The sequence below is a fragment of the Taeniopygia guttata genome, chromosome 23, assembly GCF_048771995.1.
Source record: "Taeniopygia guttata chromosome 23, bTaeGut7.mat, whole genome shotgun sequence".
Classification (NCBI taxonomy): Eukaryota; Metazoa; Chordata; class Aves; order Passeriformes; family Estrildidae; genus Taeniopygia; species Taeniopygia guttata.
In genome coordinates this window covers 1,430,706-1,450,594 of record NC_133048.1, presented here as the reverse complement: position 1 = coordinate 1,450,594, position 19,889 = coordinate 1,430,706, and the positions used below count along the sequence as shown (strand labels likewise).

Sequence of the window (19,889 nt, the reverse complement as noted above, 5' to 3'; positions counted from 1 at the left end):
GAGGCTGTGTTGGAATTCCACACAGCTTTGGACAGACTAAATAATTACCTTTAAACAGGCACCTTAAAAGCAACAGGGTAATAACAGCTCTCGATGTGAAACAACCCAATAACCAGAGTTTGCTGACCTGTAGTTAATGCATTCCTTCCTATAGGAGAGTCCATTAAATTCCCAACTTTACATGCAGAGTCCAAGGAGCCACATGGCCTGTGAGCAAGGGAAGCTTTTCCTGGCGGTGCAACTGAATCAAAACACCAACACTGGAAATGTTTTCAAGTCAAGCAGTAAAATAAATGTTATTTGTGAGGGTGACATGATGCTCCCGAGATTATTGGTGTAGACCTTGCTCTCCCTGTCCAGGTCCAGGATGTGGAGCCTTCATTATCCAAACAGAGCTGGCACAGAAAGTCTGACCCAGCCATCACCCAGAATGTGGCCATGCTGAGGCACAAGTTATCACTTTGGTCTTCCCACCTCAGCTCCTTTATATGGAAAAGAATTCCCACTGTGGCCACCTGAGCATTTCCATAGGATACCATAAATAGCAGTAATAATTCCAGACATAGAACATCCACTCATGACTGTGGTGCTAAAGCATCCCAGAACTTTTCCAAGGCAGGAAAAATTATGGCAGTGAAGTTCTGGATGGTTCCTTTGTATGTTTTTATACTCACACCTTCAGATATTTCTAATTTGATTATTTTCAGCAGAGAAAAGGCTAAAATCCCTGAGATCCAGAAGGATTTCTCATCAGGAAAGCTTTGGTTTAGTAGCAAAGGTTATAGCCAAAGAAAATGTTAAATGGAGATAGCTCAGATTTTTTTGGGGTGTGAAATGAGTTCAGAGAAAGATCAATTTATTGCTCCAAGCCAAGACGTTCTGAAGCATTTCAAGATGTGTCTGGATGCTTCAGCTTCTCACCTGATAATGGCTCTGCTGTGCAGAAGCACCTTAAATCCTTCTTGAGCTTTTCCACTGCTTAGAGCCTTAAATTCACTAAAAAATCCCCAAGAGGCAGCATTTTCTTGGTGTAACTGAATGACTTACATCCAACAAAAAACAACTGGTTCATCATCTTCCTCTGGCCCAAAATTCCACGTGTTCTGTGAGTCTATTTATTAGCTCACAGAACAGAGATGTTTCAGCTAATTCTGCAATGGCATCTTGGATTTCCTTATCCTTAAACATGTGCTATAATCACATTCTCCCACTGGACACTTGAAGTCTTCTCATCAAACTTTTCCTCTGTCACAGACCTGATCAAAGTGGATCCATGGATTCTTTTACTGGATGAGATTCAGAACATCAGTGGCTGAAATACCAAGTGTCTTTATTCAAGAGTTATGAGAGTTTCACTGGCGTTGAAGACCTCATCGCCAGCCACATGGAATTCTGACCAGATTCCTGAGCAGATTGGATCTCCCAAGGAAGTTGCTTTTCCAGAGATATTTTTTCCTCAGAATGCAGCAAATACTTTCAAAAAAAGAAGCATTTCCTATGAAAACATTTTATCCAATCCAAATATCTGTCTCTGTTTCAGGAGGGTTACATTAATGTTCCTACATTACCTTGTTGTGCCATCAAACATCAAATCCTCATTGTATCAGACCCTGTGCTGAAACGTCTTTACCTGCAAATTTCTATTGCAAGTTTACAAAGGGAACAGTTACCTGCACCTCACTGAAAACAGATGTGACATTAAGGGCTGAAGGGATGTGGGGAGTTTAGGAAATTGTTGGGATTCAACCACAGATAAATCAACTCGAGCACCGTAATTCCAAAAATCCCCAAAATTTATTTCAAATAGATAACCTGTATGTTTATAATTTCATTTCCAATGATAAAAAACTCTCTCCTTTAAGAATCTCTGTTCTACTTCACTGGAAAGCAAAAGCTTTCCAGCAGGGAGGAACACAGGATGCAGACACTGCTGAGGAGGAGGAGGCTGGTGGAAAGGCCAGTTTGCTCAGTTTGGACCATGAAAACAACCTTTCTTACACCCTCTTGGTAATGTGCTGCTGTTTTGCCTCCTAAATGGACCCTGGCACCACAGGGAATTATTTAAGCCCAGGCCTCCCACTCCTGACCCATTTTCATTTCATTTCCTCTCCCAGCCCTGTCATATGGCAGCAGCACATTATATATTATATATTACAGATTATGGCTTTTGGAGTTTCCTGCTAATTTGGTCATCACAGGGATCTTCCAGGAGCACACAGTAATCACCATGAGAGATGAGACCAGTCCTGTGGCACAGACAGTCCTGACTCAGCCCCGTTCAGGTTCTCTTTGTGAGGAAGATGGGGTTTGGCACAAAACTTCTCCAAAAAAAACTCAGTAACAAAAGTTTCACATACAAGGAATTGCTGTCCAAAAAAAGGAAAACCGCCAAATGAGCTGACAGCTTTGGAAATGTTTTCCTAATTCCCATGTCAGAGTCTGGCTATGTACTTGAAAGTTTCTGATTCCCATATAATCCAACTGGGCACATTTTAATTACACAGACAAGTGCATTTTCTGCTCCAGCCAGGTCCATAATGCCACCCTTGAGCCACAGCCTTGGCACACTGCAGGCTTGTTGGGAGGGAGCAAATGAATGGTTTGTGACATCCCACATTCCAAACCAGCCATTGCAGATCTTTCCTGATTTTTTTTCTTCAGCAAATTGTGTTGTGGGATCACAGAAAGTCCTTTGAAAACAGTACCATGTGGTGGAAGAGCTCTTCCTTCCTGCTGATAAAATCCTGATAAAATCCTGTGAGCATCCTCATTGTGAGCACACAGCTGTGAATGTCCAGAACAGGACTGCAAGGGAGAATTATAATATCCTAAAAAACCTGAAGATTTACCTTAACTTCACATCCCTGCTTGTCAGTGCTTGGATTAACTAAGACAGGATGGATTTCTGCTGCTCTTTTTGGGTTTTTGGCAAATCACTGGCTATCTTCCTTTGTGAAAATATGGATAATTACCTGTATGGATAACTGCCAGTTGTGGCACAACTGCCTAACATTTGTGAAAAATAAAACAAGCATCTTCCAAGGGAAGAAAGAACCCCGTGCATCCCAGCTGCCACTGCTGGAGAAGGCTCTGGTCCTCTCTCCATGAGTTCTGTGACCACCAGCTGATCTGCAAGGCAGGAAGACGACAAACCAGTTTGGGAGAAGGCAGCAGCGTGCGAGATCACTGCTCTCTGCTGAATCCAGAGCTGGGGAGACACGCAGGTGCTCCCTACAAACCAAAACCTTTGGGAGCAGGGAATGGCATCAGCTGCATTCCCAGTGCAACATTTGGTAAGAGGAGATCAATCACCACTGAGGCCCATGGGGGTTTTGGTGGTACAGTAGCAGAATATTGTCAATAATCTGTCCTAGAGTTGATTTATAGATCAAAAATTATTCCACACTTGCTGGCATCCATATTTTGGTTTTCTTTCTAAAGATTTGATCAGCAGAATTTAGTTTTTCATAAATCTTATTAACCTTACTGAATTATACAGGGAAAAATACCATCCTGGCTGTTCAAAACCAGATCCTTTTAGACACCCTCTCCCCATGCCCCAACAGCAAAGGGTTTTCTCTGCCTCCCACAGCTGTCTCGAGTTAAACTACATGAATCAGCTTATTGGATAACGACCTAATTGCACATTAGCACAGAAACAAAACACTTAAACTGTCACTTTACATTTTCAAGACAACTAACTTATTTTTTAACATAGTCCTCAGCCAGACAGAGATCTAAACCAACATAGTCAACGGCATGGAAAATCGACAAGTTGAATATTTTAATTCCACCATTTACATTTTTTTAATCTATTAAAACAACTGATGTCTGTTTAGCTTGATCAGTGAAAATTTCCTGCACTAAATTACTGTTGATGGCTGATAACAACACATGGAAACCCTACGTAAGGTTAAATCCTCAAAGAATTAAAAATGGCTTGAAGGATAAACTTTTTACAATTAGGATAAATCGATTTTTCCTTAAATATATAAATATAGTGATTCACAGGTAGCAAACAGAGGGGTTTTATTATTTAGATGCGAAGTTATTTAATACAAAAGGAATATTCTGTCCCTGCTTCAGATGGGAAAATGGACTCAACCAAATCCTATGAGCATAATTTCTAATGTCAGCCCTGGCATGGGCTAATGCCTCTTGGAGGAGCCTACTGTCAAAACTAGAGACAAGAGCAAAGGAAAACACATCCTTGGGAGAGCTCAGCCTGATCTCTCCCCTCTGCTCCCACATCCTGACTCTGGGAAGTGACAGCTCCATTTGGTGACAAAGTTTCTGCCAGTGACTGATCATCATCAACAGAAGTCGAACTCAAGGACTGCCGAGAATATGCTGTAGGATTGATCACACACACTTTATTTCTATTATTGTTGTTGTTATTATTATTAGGCAGTCTCATGAATTTCTGCTAAGGTTTGAAACCCAGGACTGAAACCCAGTTGAGGTTCTTCACCTGCCCAGGGCTGGAGCATCTCTTGGTTTAACAGAACAGGGCCATGGATTTCCTGAAGAAATCCTGGGCAAAGGAAGGTGAATCAGCCTGGGGGGCTCTCCCTCACCAGCAGCTCCCCACAAAAGTGAATACAGCAGGATGGGAGACAGTTTCACCTTCCAGGCATTTCAGTTTGTGATTGATGTCCCTGCTTGGCTGTCACTTCACTCAAGATGACTTTTGAGTTGTGGAGTCACTTTTAGGCAGCAGAACTGCCTTGGCACCACTACAAATTTGTGTGAGACCAATTCCACAAGACAGCTGAGCTCTGATGGCTCCTCTGGGCCAATGCTTCTGGTCACAAGGAGGTCTATCCCAAAACACAGATTTTCTCCCATGAAAGGTGTAATTAACACCAAGAAAAAGCCCTGTGAGCGCTGTACCTACACTCACATTCCTCTTCCAGCAAAGCACTCAGTGTGGCCTAAGGCACAGAGAATTTGTAAACTGATCTTGGAGCTAACTCCAAGCTCTGGAGAGATGAGCTGGTGATGGTCTTTACCCCAGGAAAAGACTATCCTTAAACAGGAAACCTAACACGAGAAAAAGGGCCTTGTTAACTCTTTGGGCCCTGAGGCTTTGAGAGTAAAACATATGGTCAGAATTACCAGGCAAGGCATGGCAGAGTAGTTTACCATGGCCACAGTGCCCCAGGAACAAGGCACCTTGACTATTACATTCATTTCTCATAATATGAACCACAAAAATTAGTACAAAGCAGTATTTCCTTGCAGTGCTCAATTATTTCAGAGATTTCTTATGAAAGAGGTCTGTCATGACAAATACAAATGGAGAGGTGAATTCTTTCAAAAAGGGATTCCTGGATTCTAGGCAAAATATGGTTTTCAGAAACTTTAGGGCTAAACTTGAAGCTGGTAAGAAGTTTTCTACTCTTTCATTAACTTAAATATTGGTTTTTCAAACAGATTCCATGTAATACTGACAAAAATGAAAACTGGCTTCTGAATTTGAGTATCAGCACATTTTAAAAAGTAAGTTATATAGCAAAAGTATCACACTTTTCCTTAAGTATGAATTCTTGGAAAGTCCTCAAAAAAATCTCCTTTGTTAGAGGCTATAGTCCAATCTCATCGTGGGCCAGTTCTTTTGTTCCTGGTTTGGAATCAAGGGCTGTATTTATTCATTCCTTGAGGTTGCTGCTCCATTGGCTTCAGATGCAACCCCTTAGATCTTCCTTTCCATGGGGGATTCAGATCCTGGGCCCTGCCCTTGGGCAAAACATATGTTCCACTCCAACCTGGATCCAACCAGAGAATAACTGTTTTATGTTTATTAATCACCTGCATGCAAATAGGTGCCAATAAAAACTCCAGGCAGATTCTCTGCCAGGCTCACATCATCTGAGAGCTCCACACCCCAGTTTGGTGTCTGAACAATGAATCCCTCCAATGAAGAGGCATCGCTGCTTTGATATGCAGTGACAAAAATATCACATCAGCTCAGCCCCTCTGCAGTGACGAGTTTGAAATGAGACAAGAAACCTGCAAAAACATTCAACATCAGTGGTAAAATAAATTAGAGATGCTGCATTAAGCTAAACAAGTACATTAATGCAACACGAAGGGGTGAGATTTCAGTGGCGGAACGACAACGCTCTGACTCTGCTCGTGTTAAATGTGACCTGCCAAGAGGAAATCGTCAGGCTGGGGACTGCTGAGTGTGAAAGTTTAAAAGGTTTTCAAGAGATAAAGTGAGTTTTAGCAAAATGTTTCAGAGTTCTGTGCCATTTGCCTTAAATAAAAGCCATTGCAGCCATTACAGCAAAACCAGCTGTAATTAAACTCATTCTGGGAAGAACTGAACTACAAAGCCTGATGGGACTCCAGGGAAGAATTAGATTTAAGTAAGAGGCAGGGTGAGTTAAGGTACTGGAGCTGTAAATTTCTTCTGTGTCATTATGCAAGTCTCAGTCTCATCCAGTTCTCATCCATTCCAGAAGACAGGAATACTTTAAGACTGATAACTTTTTTTGGGAAGGAACGAACCTTCTCAAACACACCACTGAGGTAAGACCAAAAAGCTTAGACAAATTAACAGTGAAGTCTGTCACTCACCTTTTCCAGCTGAGAACTTGGGTCTTATGCCACAACACACAACTATCAGTCTGCACACCATCCTGTACACATCTACCCTATTTCCAAGATTCTTTTTCTGAGCTTATTCAAACATAAAATAAGCACCCAGAGCAATTTTAATGCCAATTCAAGTAGGGAAGGAGTCACACCAAAAACTGTTCTCAGAAAAAACACTTCTGGGCAGACCACAAGTATCAGCCACATGATAATTATCTGAGGCTGTTCCATGAATGGGGGTTTTATACGGAAGCAGCATTTTGAGCCTAGATGGATCATCAGGGATTATTCTCAAGGAAACAAAGCTCTAGCTAGCTGAGAGTAATTCAATGATTTATGAGGAGTGCTGCAGTTTAATTTCTCACTGAACTGCTTTCATGTACTTTTAAATGTACAGACACATCAATTAAGAAACATCACACAACTGTTATATTAGTTTCTATTTAAAATACTACTTAAATTCTATTTAATGTAGTTATGAACCCACCGTGCCAGCAGAATCCTCTTTCCCAGTAACAGAACCATTGCCAGGTGAGTTAGAAGTGCATTTTAAAAGCCATTCTACTTGGAAACCTTCGTATCAATCTAATTCAAGTGAAAAAAAAAAACTCTAACAAAAGCAAATTAAGTCTTTGAAAACATGATTAATATTTTATACAGCAAAGAATGGCAACATCTTTGAAAAAATAAAGTAGATGCTGCATGTTTGGCATGGACCACTTGCCTGGGGTTTGATGAGCTTTAGTGATGAGAGGGATGACAGCACAATGTCATCTAGAAAATACAGTTTTCCCACAAATAAGAAATTTGGAGAGCAGTAACATCTCAGAAGAAGAAAGATAAATAACCTGAATGTACCCCCATGAACTGTAAATCAAGTTTCACCTTCACTGTGGAACAATTTACTCAAATCCTCTCAGGAAGGATCAGTGGAATAAAGAGATAAAACTGGCTATATAAATGTCAGGCTTTATTCGAGCTCCCACTGCAGTACATTACTCGTGTGCTTCAAATTAATAGAAAAAAAAAAAAAAACCAACAGAGAACAAAACAAGAAGACTGCTGAAGAAAGATCTCGGGGGTTAGGACTCCACTTTGGCAAGGGGTATATTGTCCACTTCGTGGATGCCCTCCTTGTCAATGAACCGGGCGTTGAAGGAGGTCAGGTTGAGGATGAAGCGTTTCTTCAGCTGTTCAGCAAAGACAGAAAGAAGAAATTAGGTTCACTCAAATAAAAGAGAAGGGTATACTTTCAATTTCCATCCTGGTTCTAGTGACCCAAAATATTAGGAACTAGAGTGGGTTTTTTCACTGCTCAGGAGTGAATTAGTGGGAGTTTGATGTAAGATGATCGACATTAGACAAGCCTTGGGTAAAGATGCAAAATAGCCAGGCCTGCTAACAAGGAAGCCATTAAAGCAGGAAAACTAGAGTGGGCTAAAATTTTGGAAACAAAGTGTATATATCACAGAGATACTTCAAACAGATGACTTATTGATGTTACATTCAAATCAATCTCTTAAGGATAAAGACTATTTTCCTACAATAAAAGCCTTGGTGTCTGAAATGTCTGGAGTCTAATGTTGACACTAAAATTGGTCATGAACTTTAAGCTTAGTCAAGCTTTACCTCAGGTATCACTTCACAACCTGGAAAAGAATTAGTGTATCCTTCAAAGAGTTCTTAAGCGTAACACAAGTGACAAGGATGCTGCAGGATGTTCAGGAGAAACGTAAGAGGAAAAAGTCTGGATCAATATTATGCTAAGCATGCAAAATGCACAAGTTTACGTTCTGGAGGATGTGAACCTTGCAAAAGTAATGCAACTGCCTGCAAATCCTTTTCCTCAGTAGCTATTCCACATCTGGCCAGTGCCTTTATTACCCTTCTGGCAACGGCAGCAAGAAATGCGACAAGAGGAATAGGAAAGCATCAGCGAATGAATGCAAACAAACATTCCTTTCTCAGGAGCATCAGGGCCTGAGTTCAGCAACTCACCTCCTCTAGACATTGTTTTAAGAGATCCACAGCTTCCTCACGTGTGATACCTGAAAAGGAAAACATCCACAGATTGATTTCATTAGAGGCCATCTCTCTCCACAGAAACTTTTATTAAATTTAAACAACTTTTCAGCTGAGCACCAAAACCTCTCCTTCCCAGCTCACAGAAAACACTTTCCAGATGTCCTGAGAACGCCCTGCACCGCAGTGCTCACGCCCCAACAAGCCATTGAGAATCGATTTGTTACAGGGAATGGGAAGCATGACGGAATTCTGCCTCCCATGGCCAGGGCCTGGCTCAGAGAAGCCCAGCCACCTCCCTCTCCTACAGTTTATTGCAGCTCTAAATCAGCTCCAGCTGCCCTGGCCGGCTGCAAGTCCAGGGCAGGAGGTGGAGATGGGTTTATTGTGATGTTCCTGCTGGGTATGAGCTCAATAAAAGACAAGGCACGTGTGGGATGCTCCTGTTATTCTCACACTTCAGGATAAAATCCAGCACTTTATAGGGGTGACAAGCCATGACAATGAAGTTCATTATTTCCCTTTGTTCCACAAGGAATGGTGAAAATTAAACAATAGATTGTTAAGGGACATGACTAGAAAACAAACAGGGTCTAAAACTTCTTTCTAGGCTTTGTCCCAGACCTGCATCCACTGCTCAGGCAAGTGAAATGAAAATGATCAGTTTATAGCTACATTTAATGAAGGAGGTAGATGAAAGGATTTCTAATCTCAGAGCAGAGATAATAACTTAAACTCAGCTTTGCACACAGGAGTTGAATAGTTTGTAGCTAAAGCCAAAGATGTCAGATTAACAATATTCTGTGCTTTGCACTTTTCCTTATCTGCACAGTGGAGATGGGGCCATGTATATTCCTTGGCACTGGATTATGATTCTAAAACTAAAAGTTTAGACAGGTACAAACATGTGCAAGAGTTATGATTAGCAGCTGCCAAGTGCACAGAACTGTGAATCAGTTTAAAACATCTCTGTTGCCCACAGAAGCTGTGGCTGCCACATCCCTGGAAGTGTCCAAAGCCAGGCTGGACAGGACTTGGAGCACCCTGGGATAGTGGAAGGTGTCCCTGACCATGGCAGGAGGTGAAATGAGATGAGCTTTAAGGTTCCTTCCAACCCAAACCATTCCATGCTCCGTGATTCATCACCACTACTTCATTTTCATTTGAATACTTCAAATCTTTTCATTTGAATGTTTTTAATTTATCATACACAAAGCCAATCCAAGATATGGAGCAATAGCATCTGGGACTGACTTCTGAATATTGATACACTGGGAAAATATACATGTCAGAGCCAACAGAAAAGCAAGAAGATAGAGCTGTCAAACTGTTATTTATTAAAAGCAGACTACCAGCTGCCAATGGTCCAGGAAAGTCTAATCATGTTTTAGAATAATTGCAATGTCCTTTACTCCCAGTCTGTTATGCTGCAAACAGGAAAAAAAAATTAAGGAGTTGATCAGTTTTCTGTTACCATGCTAGCAAAACCAAAGGCAACTTTTCGAGATCCATTTATCTAACAAAAAGTCAAGTTCCAATCTGTTGCACCACAGCAATGCCACCTGATTCAGCAAATGTCAGTCTTGCTGGTTAATAAACTCAAGGCCTAAATTGAAGCAGGAGAATTTTCCTGTCCAGTGGTTCCACTCACCTGGCTTGTAATAGCGGTCAAGGATGCTGAGGGTAAGGAATGCTCCATATCCATGTGCTGCAAAAGGAGTCTTTGCCAGAGCTGCCAGGTAATCCATGTAGTACAGGGCAGGGCCCTCGTGGTCATCGTAGCCAGCCAGGAGAAGGTTCACATGGTAAGGGGTCTGCCAAGAGAAGTGATGTTTTTGTTAGAGCACTCACACCAAATCTGAATCCTGATTCCCTACGCACCAGGGAACAGCAGCAGAGATGATTACCCAATTCCTTATCATAAAATGCTACATCAATCCTGTCTGCAGCACATTGTGGGTCTCAAGCTAAAAATGATCAGGTCTTCTGGTAACATGGACTGCACAAGCAAATAAAAACATAGAATTCCTATTCTCTTGAAAACCAGTGTGTTTGAGGGTTTTTACAGCTTTCCCAACACACTCAAACTTTAAAAACTTGAATGCAGTTTTCACGCCTGATTCTTTCACCTCAACATAAAACTTGTGGATTTTTACTGCTGACACGTGAGCACAACGTGAACATTTTGCAGTTTCTAAGAACTCTTTGTTCACTTAACCTGCTCTTTGCTCTCTTCCCGGTCCCCCTCCCAGTGAGCACGGCCCGTCTCAGCACGTATGAAACCTCTCGCACAGTGCAGTTACACACAGGGTCCTGTTCACTGGCAATTTGGTTTTTATTGCATGTACCAAGTTTAATCTTTAATATTTGGCAGCTTACTCCATGTTCTGGGTTTAGTGTTCCACCATCACGAATAAATCAGACATCTCTTATTCTCCTACATCTCCTTCCAAGATCTGTACTTTGTAAAACCATGAAAGACACGTGCACTGTATTATTTTTAAACATAGGATCAGAAAAAATTTGGGTATTGTATGTATTTTTAAAAGCAGCTTTTATATACTTCCAGTATTTCCATATCTACACAATGTTTCTTATTAAATTAATTGTACTAACAGGATATCTCCAAACTGCTGGAAAACCTAGATCAACAAAGCAACAAAATAAGAAAAAAAATGATGATGCAACTACCAGATTAAAAAAGCAAACAAAATTTCACCCTAAAGCCAAAACATTAACTGCATCATAAATGAACACAAAGAAAAGTTCATTTTGATACTCAATACAGTAAATTTCCACATACACACACAAGAAAAAATCACATGCCACTATATTTTTACTTTCAGACAGTATGAAAGAAAAAAGCAGGCTACAGTTATATATAAAACATCACTTTAAATTGTGTGATTTAATCTTCAAAGCATCCAAGAATACTTGGAAAGAAGTTACCATGCAGCTGTATTGGTTTAATTAGGCTGTATTTCATCATTTATTTATTCTGAAACATCACACAAGTTGATATTTAAGAGCCATGACACAAGATCACTCAAATTATTGTGTGACTTGGAATTACCAACATTGGCATATGCGAGATACTCAACCATAAATAAATGGTGTTATACAGCCTTAAACCCATCTGTAAACTGATTTTTCAGTTTTAAGTTTTCTTGCTAATGGTCTCTGAGACTTCTTAAAACTCAAATGCAAATAATTATCCCTCATGCCTTATTATTCTAGAAAGGCAGGATTTAAACATTAGTAAATATACATGATCTATTTACTACTTCCATGATTATAAATGAAATTTGCAGCATAACACCTCCATGCTGTGACTGGAATTTCTTGTGCATCCCAATCTTTTTGTCCACTCCAAAGGCAGCCTTCCTTGACTTCTATAACATGGTCCATACCAACAATTCTCAACTCTTTACAAAGTTACTGTGGTTAAAGGGCCATCAAACGAGTGATGGCTGTCACTCCAGGACATTATTTTTAACCCCAACTTCCCTTCCTACAGAAGCACCATTTCTCATCCCAAGTATTTTTGCACTTGGCACTGTTTGATTTAAAATAACGACAGCAATTAGGAGATGTGTGAAATTGTTCAGAATTTACAGCTGAAGAGCACAGCTGTGCCAAAGAGCCCAGCCCCAGCTTGGTGGTGACACAGCTCTGTGACATCTGGCGGAAGCCAAAGTCACAGTGAGGGGGGAAAGGTGGGAGCAAGGAAACCTCCTGCCAAGTGTGGACATGGGGAGAGGAGCTGAAAGCTGCCTTTGGAATCCAGCCAGACCCTGTCACCTATAATTAAACAGCATCACAAGCAGAGACTGAACCTCATCACCTTTGGGGGGCAGGGGGCTTTTTTTCCTACTTCCCCCTGCCCCCCACAACCTCAGCAGTGAGTTCAGTGTACTAAATCCTGCACTGGACTCAGCAGGTGAACCAGGTGAGGTGCAGGAACAGGCAACCACAGAATGCTGGAATGACTTGGGCTGAAACAGACCTTAAAGCTCTTCCCATTCCACCCCCTGACATGGGCAGAGACACCTTCCACTGTCTCAGGTTGTTCCTGGCCTTGGACACTTCTGCTTTATGCAGTTTCAAGCACCAGTGTTAATCCTTCTGGTATCCCACATATTATGATGAAAATGTAACAAAATTCACAGGAAAAAAAAAACAACTCTGATGGCAAGGCTTGTATTGTAAAATTCTAAATGCCACAATGAAGTTCGAGAAAAAGCTTCTGCCTGCAATGTGGAGATCAGTGTAGTGTGACAGCAGTGTCAGAGAGCGCCGTGTGCCCTGGGGCGTTGCCATCTGCACCAGAGCAGCGTTTTGTCTCTGGTAAATAAACACATCTGCCTCTGCCAGTGTCCTCTCCACTCGGCTGCCCATTTGGAGCAGGTGAGCTGGAAGACAGGCATGGGCTCAGCAAGGAGTGGAGCCACAGGGAGGATCAGGCCCCAAGGGACGTGGCACAGAGGAAGACAAAGGTGCCACATCAGTGCTGCCTCCTGATGGGCAGGTTTACCAAAAAGCCTGTTAAAGGTACTTTAGATCATATGTCAGAAATAGCTGCCTCTGCTGAAAGGTGTCAGGACACTCGGACTCATCTGTGCAGGGCAGTTGTCCCTGAGAGGAGCCATCAGCACCAGGGCCAGGCCCCAGTAGCATCACTGCTTCACATCAGTCTCAAGAACTGCACAGGAATGCACAGAACGCACACAGACCTTCCAAATCACACCTTAACACAAGCTAAAGCAAACAGCACCACTGCCAACCATCACCTGCCAGCCATGCAGTTGGATGAAGCCATTAAAACCAGAAGAGTAGTGTGGAACCACAGCATATCCTGAGTTGGAAGGTTTCCCCATGGAAAACTTTCTACCTGCAGCTGTGATATGCATTAGAAAGGAGAACAATAATGTCTGGCTGTTCCTGTGCATGAGTTCTGTAAGAATTCTCACTCCACATGTCTAATTCTCAACAATACAACTCTGAGGTTAATACTGGCCTTTATTTGCTACTGTAAAACCTGATTTCAGGCCCAAGCAGTGCACTGGTAGAACAGCAACACAGTTTAACCCACACTCTATCCCTGACAGAGCTGATCAACTTCATTCTCAATATCCTCTTTCTTCCTGTTTTCTTTCATATAGCACATTAACATTCTTCTCAATGAAATACTTCCTAACCTTAGATCATTAAAGGTTTGTTTGCCCCCTCACAGCAGCTTTTCATACTTTGAAAAAAAATCACCCTGGGAAACGTCGCTAATTGCAGTTCAGTAACTTGAAAACACAACCTCAACTTGGATGTGGTATTTACCAAAAGCCTCATGCTGCTGTTTACAAAAGGCACTTGTTTTCCTAAGAACATCAAACAGCTTTGCTCTATGAAATCATTTTCCAAGAAGATTAAACGGATTTGGAGCATTTGCATGAAAACTCACAACCTTATCTCGATGTTCAAGAAGTTTAATTCACTTCACGTCTGCAGTGTGTGACAAAGTGTTTATTGGGCCCAAGGCTGGAATTTTAAGTCTATGGCTGTATCAGTTATTGATAAGTGATGTGATAAGTTTTTAAAATAAGGAAATCAAGTTCTATTTCAACAATGTGAACTCACAGAATCTCAAAATCATTGATGTTGGAGAAGACCTCCAAGACTGAGTCCAACCTGTGACCCATCAACCCCCTGTTACCCAGAGCACTGAATGCAACATCCAGTTGTTCCTTGACGCCATTATGTCCCTGAGCAGCCAGTTCCAAATCCATCACTACAGACAACAGCTCCCACCTTTTTCAGACTCCACTGTTTGAGGATGGAAATGTCCCCTGGAAGCCTGTGCCAAAATCTCTCAGCTATAACTCACCCGACTCCGGAGATAGTCTGCGAGGTTTCGTCGGGTGAAGTTTGCAGCTGCAGTGGGAGACAATTCATAACCTGGAAAAGAAATGTGACTATTTATTTGCCAACAGCCCAAATCATTCATGTTTCACCTCCCACCTTCCTGTGTCTTTTTTGAAATAACAAAATGTTTTTTAGTGATAAAATGTAGTGCCTTTTGTCTAATTCTGGTTTATTCTGAAAGCTACAAGCATAAACAGGGCCCTCAGACTTTGGGTAGTTCATATCTGTATGGACCATAGAAATACATGGCTTCAAAAAATTAAAATATTAAGGACATGTAGCTTGACATTTTTGTCCAATATATCAGAAGAACTGCTGACAGCATGCAATAGACATATTAAAAGAATAGTAAGTCTGTCAGTAAAATATTTATGTCATTTATATTGCAGAGAAGTTTGCTGTGATTTGGATAAACCATTTATTTTATACTGTACAATCCAGACTCTATTTCTGCATTCTGCATGAATTATCACCTTTGCTGGACACTAAAAATGCAAAAATCTTTACAGAAGATTTGAGAACAACACTTTCCACCAACATTCACCTGGAAACCACCCTTAGCTCTGCTCCCAAACCCCAGGGTCTGTCCTGCTTCACTTACCATTTCTCATTTTGTAGAGCTGAACATTTTTCTGGATGTACTCTGCAAACTGCACTGTGTCTCCAGGCTCCCCCACACACAGCAGTAAGATCTTTTCACTCATCTTAAACATTTTGTCATGGTCTAGGCAAAGAAAAATAATGTTGAGTGCCACAGTCACGAGGAAGAATAAATTATTTTGCCAATATCCTGACACATCAGGACTTTACAGAAGCAAGAAAGAGATTTGGATAACTGCATCATGACCTGGAGCATCAGTAAAAAGCCTTTCTGAGCACACACTGACATTTGGTGTCTCACAGCTGGTGACACAGAAGACAAGAATCGTTGAAGAGAAACAAAGCCCTTCAGGAAGGGAGGCATCCCAGAAATATACAGTATTTCCCACCTTAGAAGCAAGGTAGGAAAGAATAAAGCTTCACACAGAATATTGTGTTCAAAGCATAAGGTTTTGTTTCCCAGGATCAGGAGTAGCAATTTTGCTCAGTGACTATTCAACTTTATTCAAATATTCTGCAATGGAAGCGAATAATTTAATATAAAGTTGAAATATCAACACACTGAGCAAAAGCAATTTTAGGAAATCCAGAAACAAATTCCATGTCAAATTTTGCCCTTTTCCTTAACATCCAGCAATCCCAAAACCCAGAAGTTTACACGAATAAAGCTTTTCCAGAAACATTTCTTCTGCTTGTCATTGTTTTGCGGGAAAAAAAACAAACCAAACAACCAAGGAGAATGAAAATTACAGTAATGATTATAAATCATAATGAAACCTATTTAGAAACAGGAAATTAAGGACCAGTAATCCATATTTTTAGTCATAACTGCAGTTTAGAACAGTTTTGTGTTTGAGGGGATCCAAGTTGTTGCAAATAGTGCTGGAGGCAATCCTGTGCTCACAGAGTCTCCTCTCACCAGAGCAGGTATCTGTGCTGGAGACAATCCTGTGCTCACAGAGTCTCCTCTTGGACACTTCCCAGGATAGGGCAGCCACAGCTTCCCTGGGCACCCTCACAGGGAACAATTCCTTCCCAACAGCCCATCTAACCCTGCCCTCTGGCAGTGGGAAGCCATTCCCTGTGTCCTGTCATTCCACGCCCTTGTAAATTGTCTCTCTCCATCTTTCCTGTAGGCTCCTTTCAGGTACTGGAAGGGGCAATTCGGTCAAAATTTCTCCAGGCTGAAATTTATTTATAATTAAATAGTACAAATATAGATCTGAAATGTATGGATTTCCCCCCAGAAAAAGCAACTAAATCCTATGTTCAAAGTACACATTTCTTAAAGCTTATGAACAAACCTATTTGGAACCAATATTAACCTAGAAAACACTATTTAAAGTGATAAAATTTTTATTTTGTATGTACCACCAGCTTTCACAACCTCTAACACTGCTCCAACTGACTATCACAGACTTGAAGTGAAACATTTGAGGTTAAAGCAGTGTTATAATACTCTTATATGGATTTATTTATATTTATATTTGTATAGATCTACCAATCCTCTATTCTACAGCATTTTTTAAAAGAGCTACTAAAGCAGTTTTTCGAACAGAACAAGCTTCAGTCTAGGTCATTGCAACAGCAGGAAGAAAAATTGATTTTAGAGAATTCCAGACATTTGGTGATGCCCTGGATGTTTCACCACACAAAGAAACCACAGCCATGTTTCAGTCTGGCGCTATGAATTTCACTGATACTTTTAGTCCCCCTAATCCCTTTTCCCCCATTAATTACGTATTACCAGTGAAATAGGCACAAACGAGCACCTCCTGTCACACATCGCTATCCCTGTGCAGTTTTTAAACACTTTTACATTGCTGTTCAGAGCGAGGCTTGGGATCACAAGCTGAACAGGTAAATTAAGCTGCCAACCCAACACAGAGCAGTCACACTCGGTCACGATTGGAGACTTTATCCAGGGAAAGCAGCGATTTAAACCCCGCTTTGGCCCTACGCCTCCCTGAAGGGCCCGGCAGAGCTAAAACCTCCCTGTGGGCAGCCTCCCCTCAGCCCGAGCGGCGGGCCCGCCGCGCCCCAACCGCGCACACCCCCGCGGCCCTGGCACACCCTAGCGGGCCAGGGCTCATCACGGGGGCCCGGCGCCCCCCAGGCTCTCACCGTGCTTCATCTGGATGATGCTGGTGGCCGCCACGGTGTCCGCGGCCACCAGGACGTAGTCGGGGCCCTGAATGCCGATCAGGTACTCCATGGCCGTGACACAGCGCGGGCCCACCGCGCATGCGCGCGCCGCCGGCGTCAGCGCTCGCGAGAGCCGCGCGCGGGGCGGGAGTGTGAGGGGAGTGTGAGGGGCGGGAGTGTGAGGGGCGGATCCGTCCCGGGGGAATAACGGGGTGGGTAAGGGTGGGAAATGACAGGGTGACCTCGGATCTGAGAGGGTTGAGATCCATCCCTTTGAAATAATGGGATTGTTCAAGGTGGCCTTGAATCTGAGGGGGTTGAGTTCCATCCCTTTGGAATCACAGGATGGATCAAGGTGGAAAAGGACAGGGTGGCCTCATATCTGAGGGGGTTGAGAGCCATCCCTTTGGAATCACGGGATGGGTAAAGGTGGAAAAGGACAGGGTGGACTCGGATCTGAGGGGGTTGAGATCCATCCCTTCAGAATAATGGGATGGGTAAAGGTGGAAAAGGACAGGGTGACCTCGGATCTGAGGGGGTTGAGATCCATCCCTTTGGAATAAAGGAATGGGTAAAGGTGGAAAAGGACAGGGTGGACTCGGATCTGAGGGAGTCAAGATCCATCCCTTTGGAATAATGGGATTGTTCAAGGTGGAAAAGGACAAGATGGCCTTGAATCTGAGGGGGTTGAGTTCCATCCCTTTGGAATCACGGGATGGTTCAAGGTGGAAAAGGACAGGGTGACCTCGGATCTGAGGGGGTTGAGTTCCATCCCTCTGGAATAACAGGATGGTTAAATGTGGAAAAGATCCCAGAGACACAATGTGGCTGAGTGAGGCACTGAGGTTGGAACAGACCTCCAAGGTCACCCTCAGCCCAGCACTGCCACTGTGCCCTCCACTAAACCATGTCCCCAGGTTCTGCATCCATGTAAGATTTTCACGGAATCATCAAGGTTGGATTCAAGATCATTCAGTCCCTCCAGCAGCACTGCCTCTGGAGCCACATCACCCAGCTCCAGAGCTGGTGTCCCTGGACTCCTCCAGGGACAGTGACTCCACCACCTCCCCAGGCAGCCTGTTCCAATGTGTGACCGTGCAAACAGTGAACATTTTTTTCAATATCTAATGTGAATCTCCTCTGTCTCAGCTTGAGGCCAATTCCTCTTGTCCTTCACTGAGCTCACTCTTCTCACAGTAGGAGAGATGGCCCCACCTCTCCCACCCAGAGACATCTCCATTACCAGCTTGCTCCAAGTCTCTTCCAGTCTTGGACACTTCCACCCAGATGTTTCCAGGTGTGCCTGTAATGTGGATAATTAATAACAATGGAATTTAAATCCCGAGCCTGGCTCTCCCGGCATGCAGAGCAGGCTGACAGTGTCTCCCTTCAGTGCTTGCTTTCAGGGGCACAGCAGCACTGCAGAGGGATTGCTCCGACCTTGGGGTGCCCCGTTTCCCTCCAGACATTTCCCAGGCTAACATCAGTGTGCAGACACTGTTCTCCTTGCCCCCCACCAGCAAAACTCCTTCCAAGGGTCCTCATTCTTGGCAAACGTGTTGGGGAATGTCAGTGCCTGGTTCCATGAATCCTACAGGTTCCATGAATCCTCCCAGAGCTGCTCTGCTCCTCACTCCCAGGCTCACTGCAGAGTGTTTTCCCTCCACCTGTGAAGGCAAGAATAGGGCATCCATCAGAGTGTGCAGGTGAAAATGGATTGTAACGTGCCCTGCCAACAGCTGATTAACGTTTGTATCTCTGGCAGGATTGATCTTGCGGGTGAGAGCGTTTCAGAGTCCAGCTGGGGCCCTCCTCCTCAGCTGGATGCTCCTTCCCTGTGTTTCTGTCATGGTCTGCTTGGGGTGGGGAAGAGGATTATCCACTGTGGGCAGCTGGAATGCCAAGGACAGGGTGTTATTTCTCAGTTTTTGCATTTCTCCCTCCCCAGCAGTGCAGACCATCTCCCCACTGTGGTGACACTGAGTTCCCTCTCCCAGTCTGATTTGTCACTCAGACCTCAGTGAGGTGGAAAAGCAGCAGGCACTGTAGTCTCTGCTACACAAACCCAGGCTGGTGACCCCAAAATGATGTCCAGCATTGAGTTGTGTGTGACTCATTACTGCACATAGCAGCAGGATGATTATGTGCATGATTGTTGCTAATTATAAAATCAAATCATAAAAGTAAAAGCTACTTCAAAACAATGAATAGGTTTTTTTTCTCCTCTGTGGAGGCAAAAAATCAAGAAATCTAAATATTTAGCCAGAGATTTCTGCAGTGCTGTGGGGGATTTATTGACAGCCACATCTAGTCAAAGCTTCCCCCAGTTCCTCTAGCTCTGTACTGTTTGAATTCCTGCTGGTCACTGAATTATTTCTTTTCTTACTATTTCGTGTGCTTTAAAAGTGGGGAAAGCGCAATCAAATTATCGTCATGCTCATTTGGTTAATCACCCATTTAGTTACTTATTCAGTTCATTAACAAGACGCTGGCTAGTGTCAGTGTGGAGGAAATTCTGAGAGGCAGGCAGTTAGGAGGCAGGATATAGGAGAAATAGGCCATTACTCCAGCCCAGTGAATGGCAATTTCTATCCCTCTTTTCT

At 42.9% G+C, this 19,889-nt stretch overlaps 1 protein-coding gene across 1 annotated transcript; it reads right to left on the bottom strand.

The window, feature by feature from the left end:
• Positions 1-7,552: 7,552 nt before the first annotated feature.
• PSMB2 (proteasome 20S subunit beta 2) lies at positions 7,553-17,426 on the bottom strand. The gene is made up of 6 exons (XM_002198599.7): positions 17,266-17,426; positions 15,143-15,265; positions 14,504-14,574; positions 10,277-10,439; positions 8,602-8,651; positions 7,553-7,793 (listed from the first exon to the last, which is right to left on the bottom strand). The coding sequence occupies exons 1-6, from the start codon at positions 17,354-17,356 to the stop codon at positions 7,686-7,688; spliced, it is 606 nt and encodes a 201-aa protein (XP_002198635.1). The 5' UTR covers positions 17,357-17,426; the 3' UTR covers positions 7,553-7,685.
• Positions 17,427-19,889: the final 2,463 nt, after the last annotated feature.

Bases quoted from the DNA above. Each gene is read 5' to 3' on its own strand.
- PSMB2 (XM_002198599.7), bottom strand. From the start codon at position 17,356: ATGGAGTACCTGATCGGCATTCAGGGCCCCGACTACGTCCTGGTGGCC. The intron at 8,652-10,276 runs GTGAGTGGAACC...TTTCCTTTTCAG, and splicing joins TGACCGCTATTACAAGCCAG to GTATCACACGTGAGGAAGCT. The intron at 7,794-8,601 runs GTGAGTTGCTGA...TTTGCTGAACAG, and splicing joins TAAAACAATGTCTAGAGGAG to CTGAAGAAACGCTTCATCCT.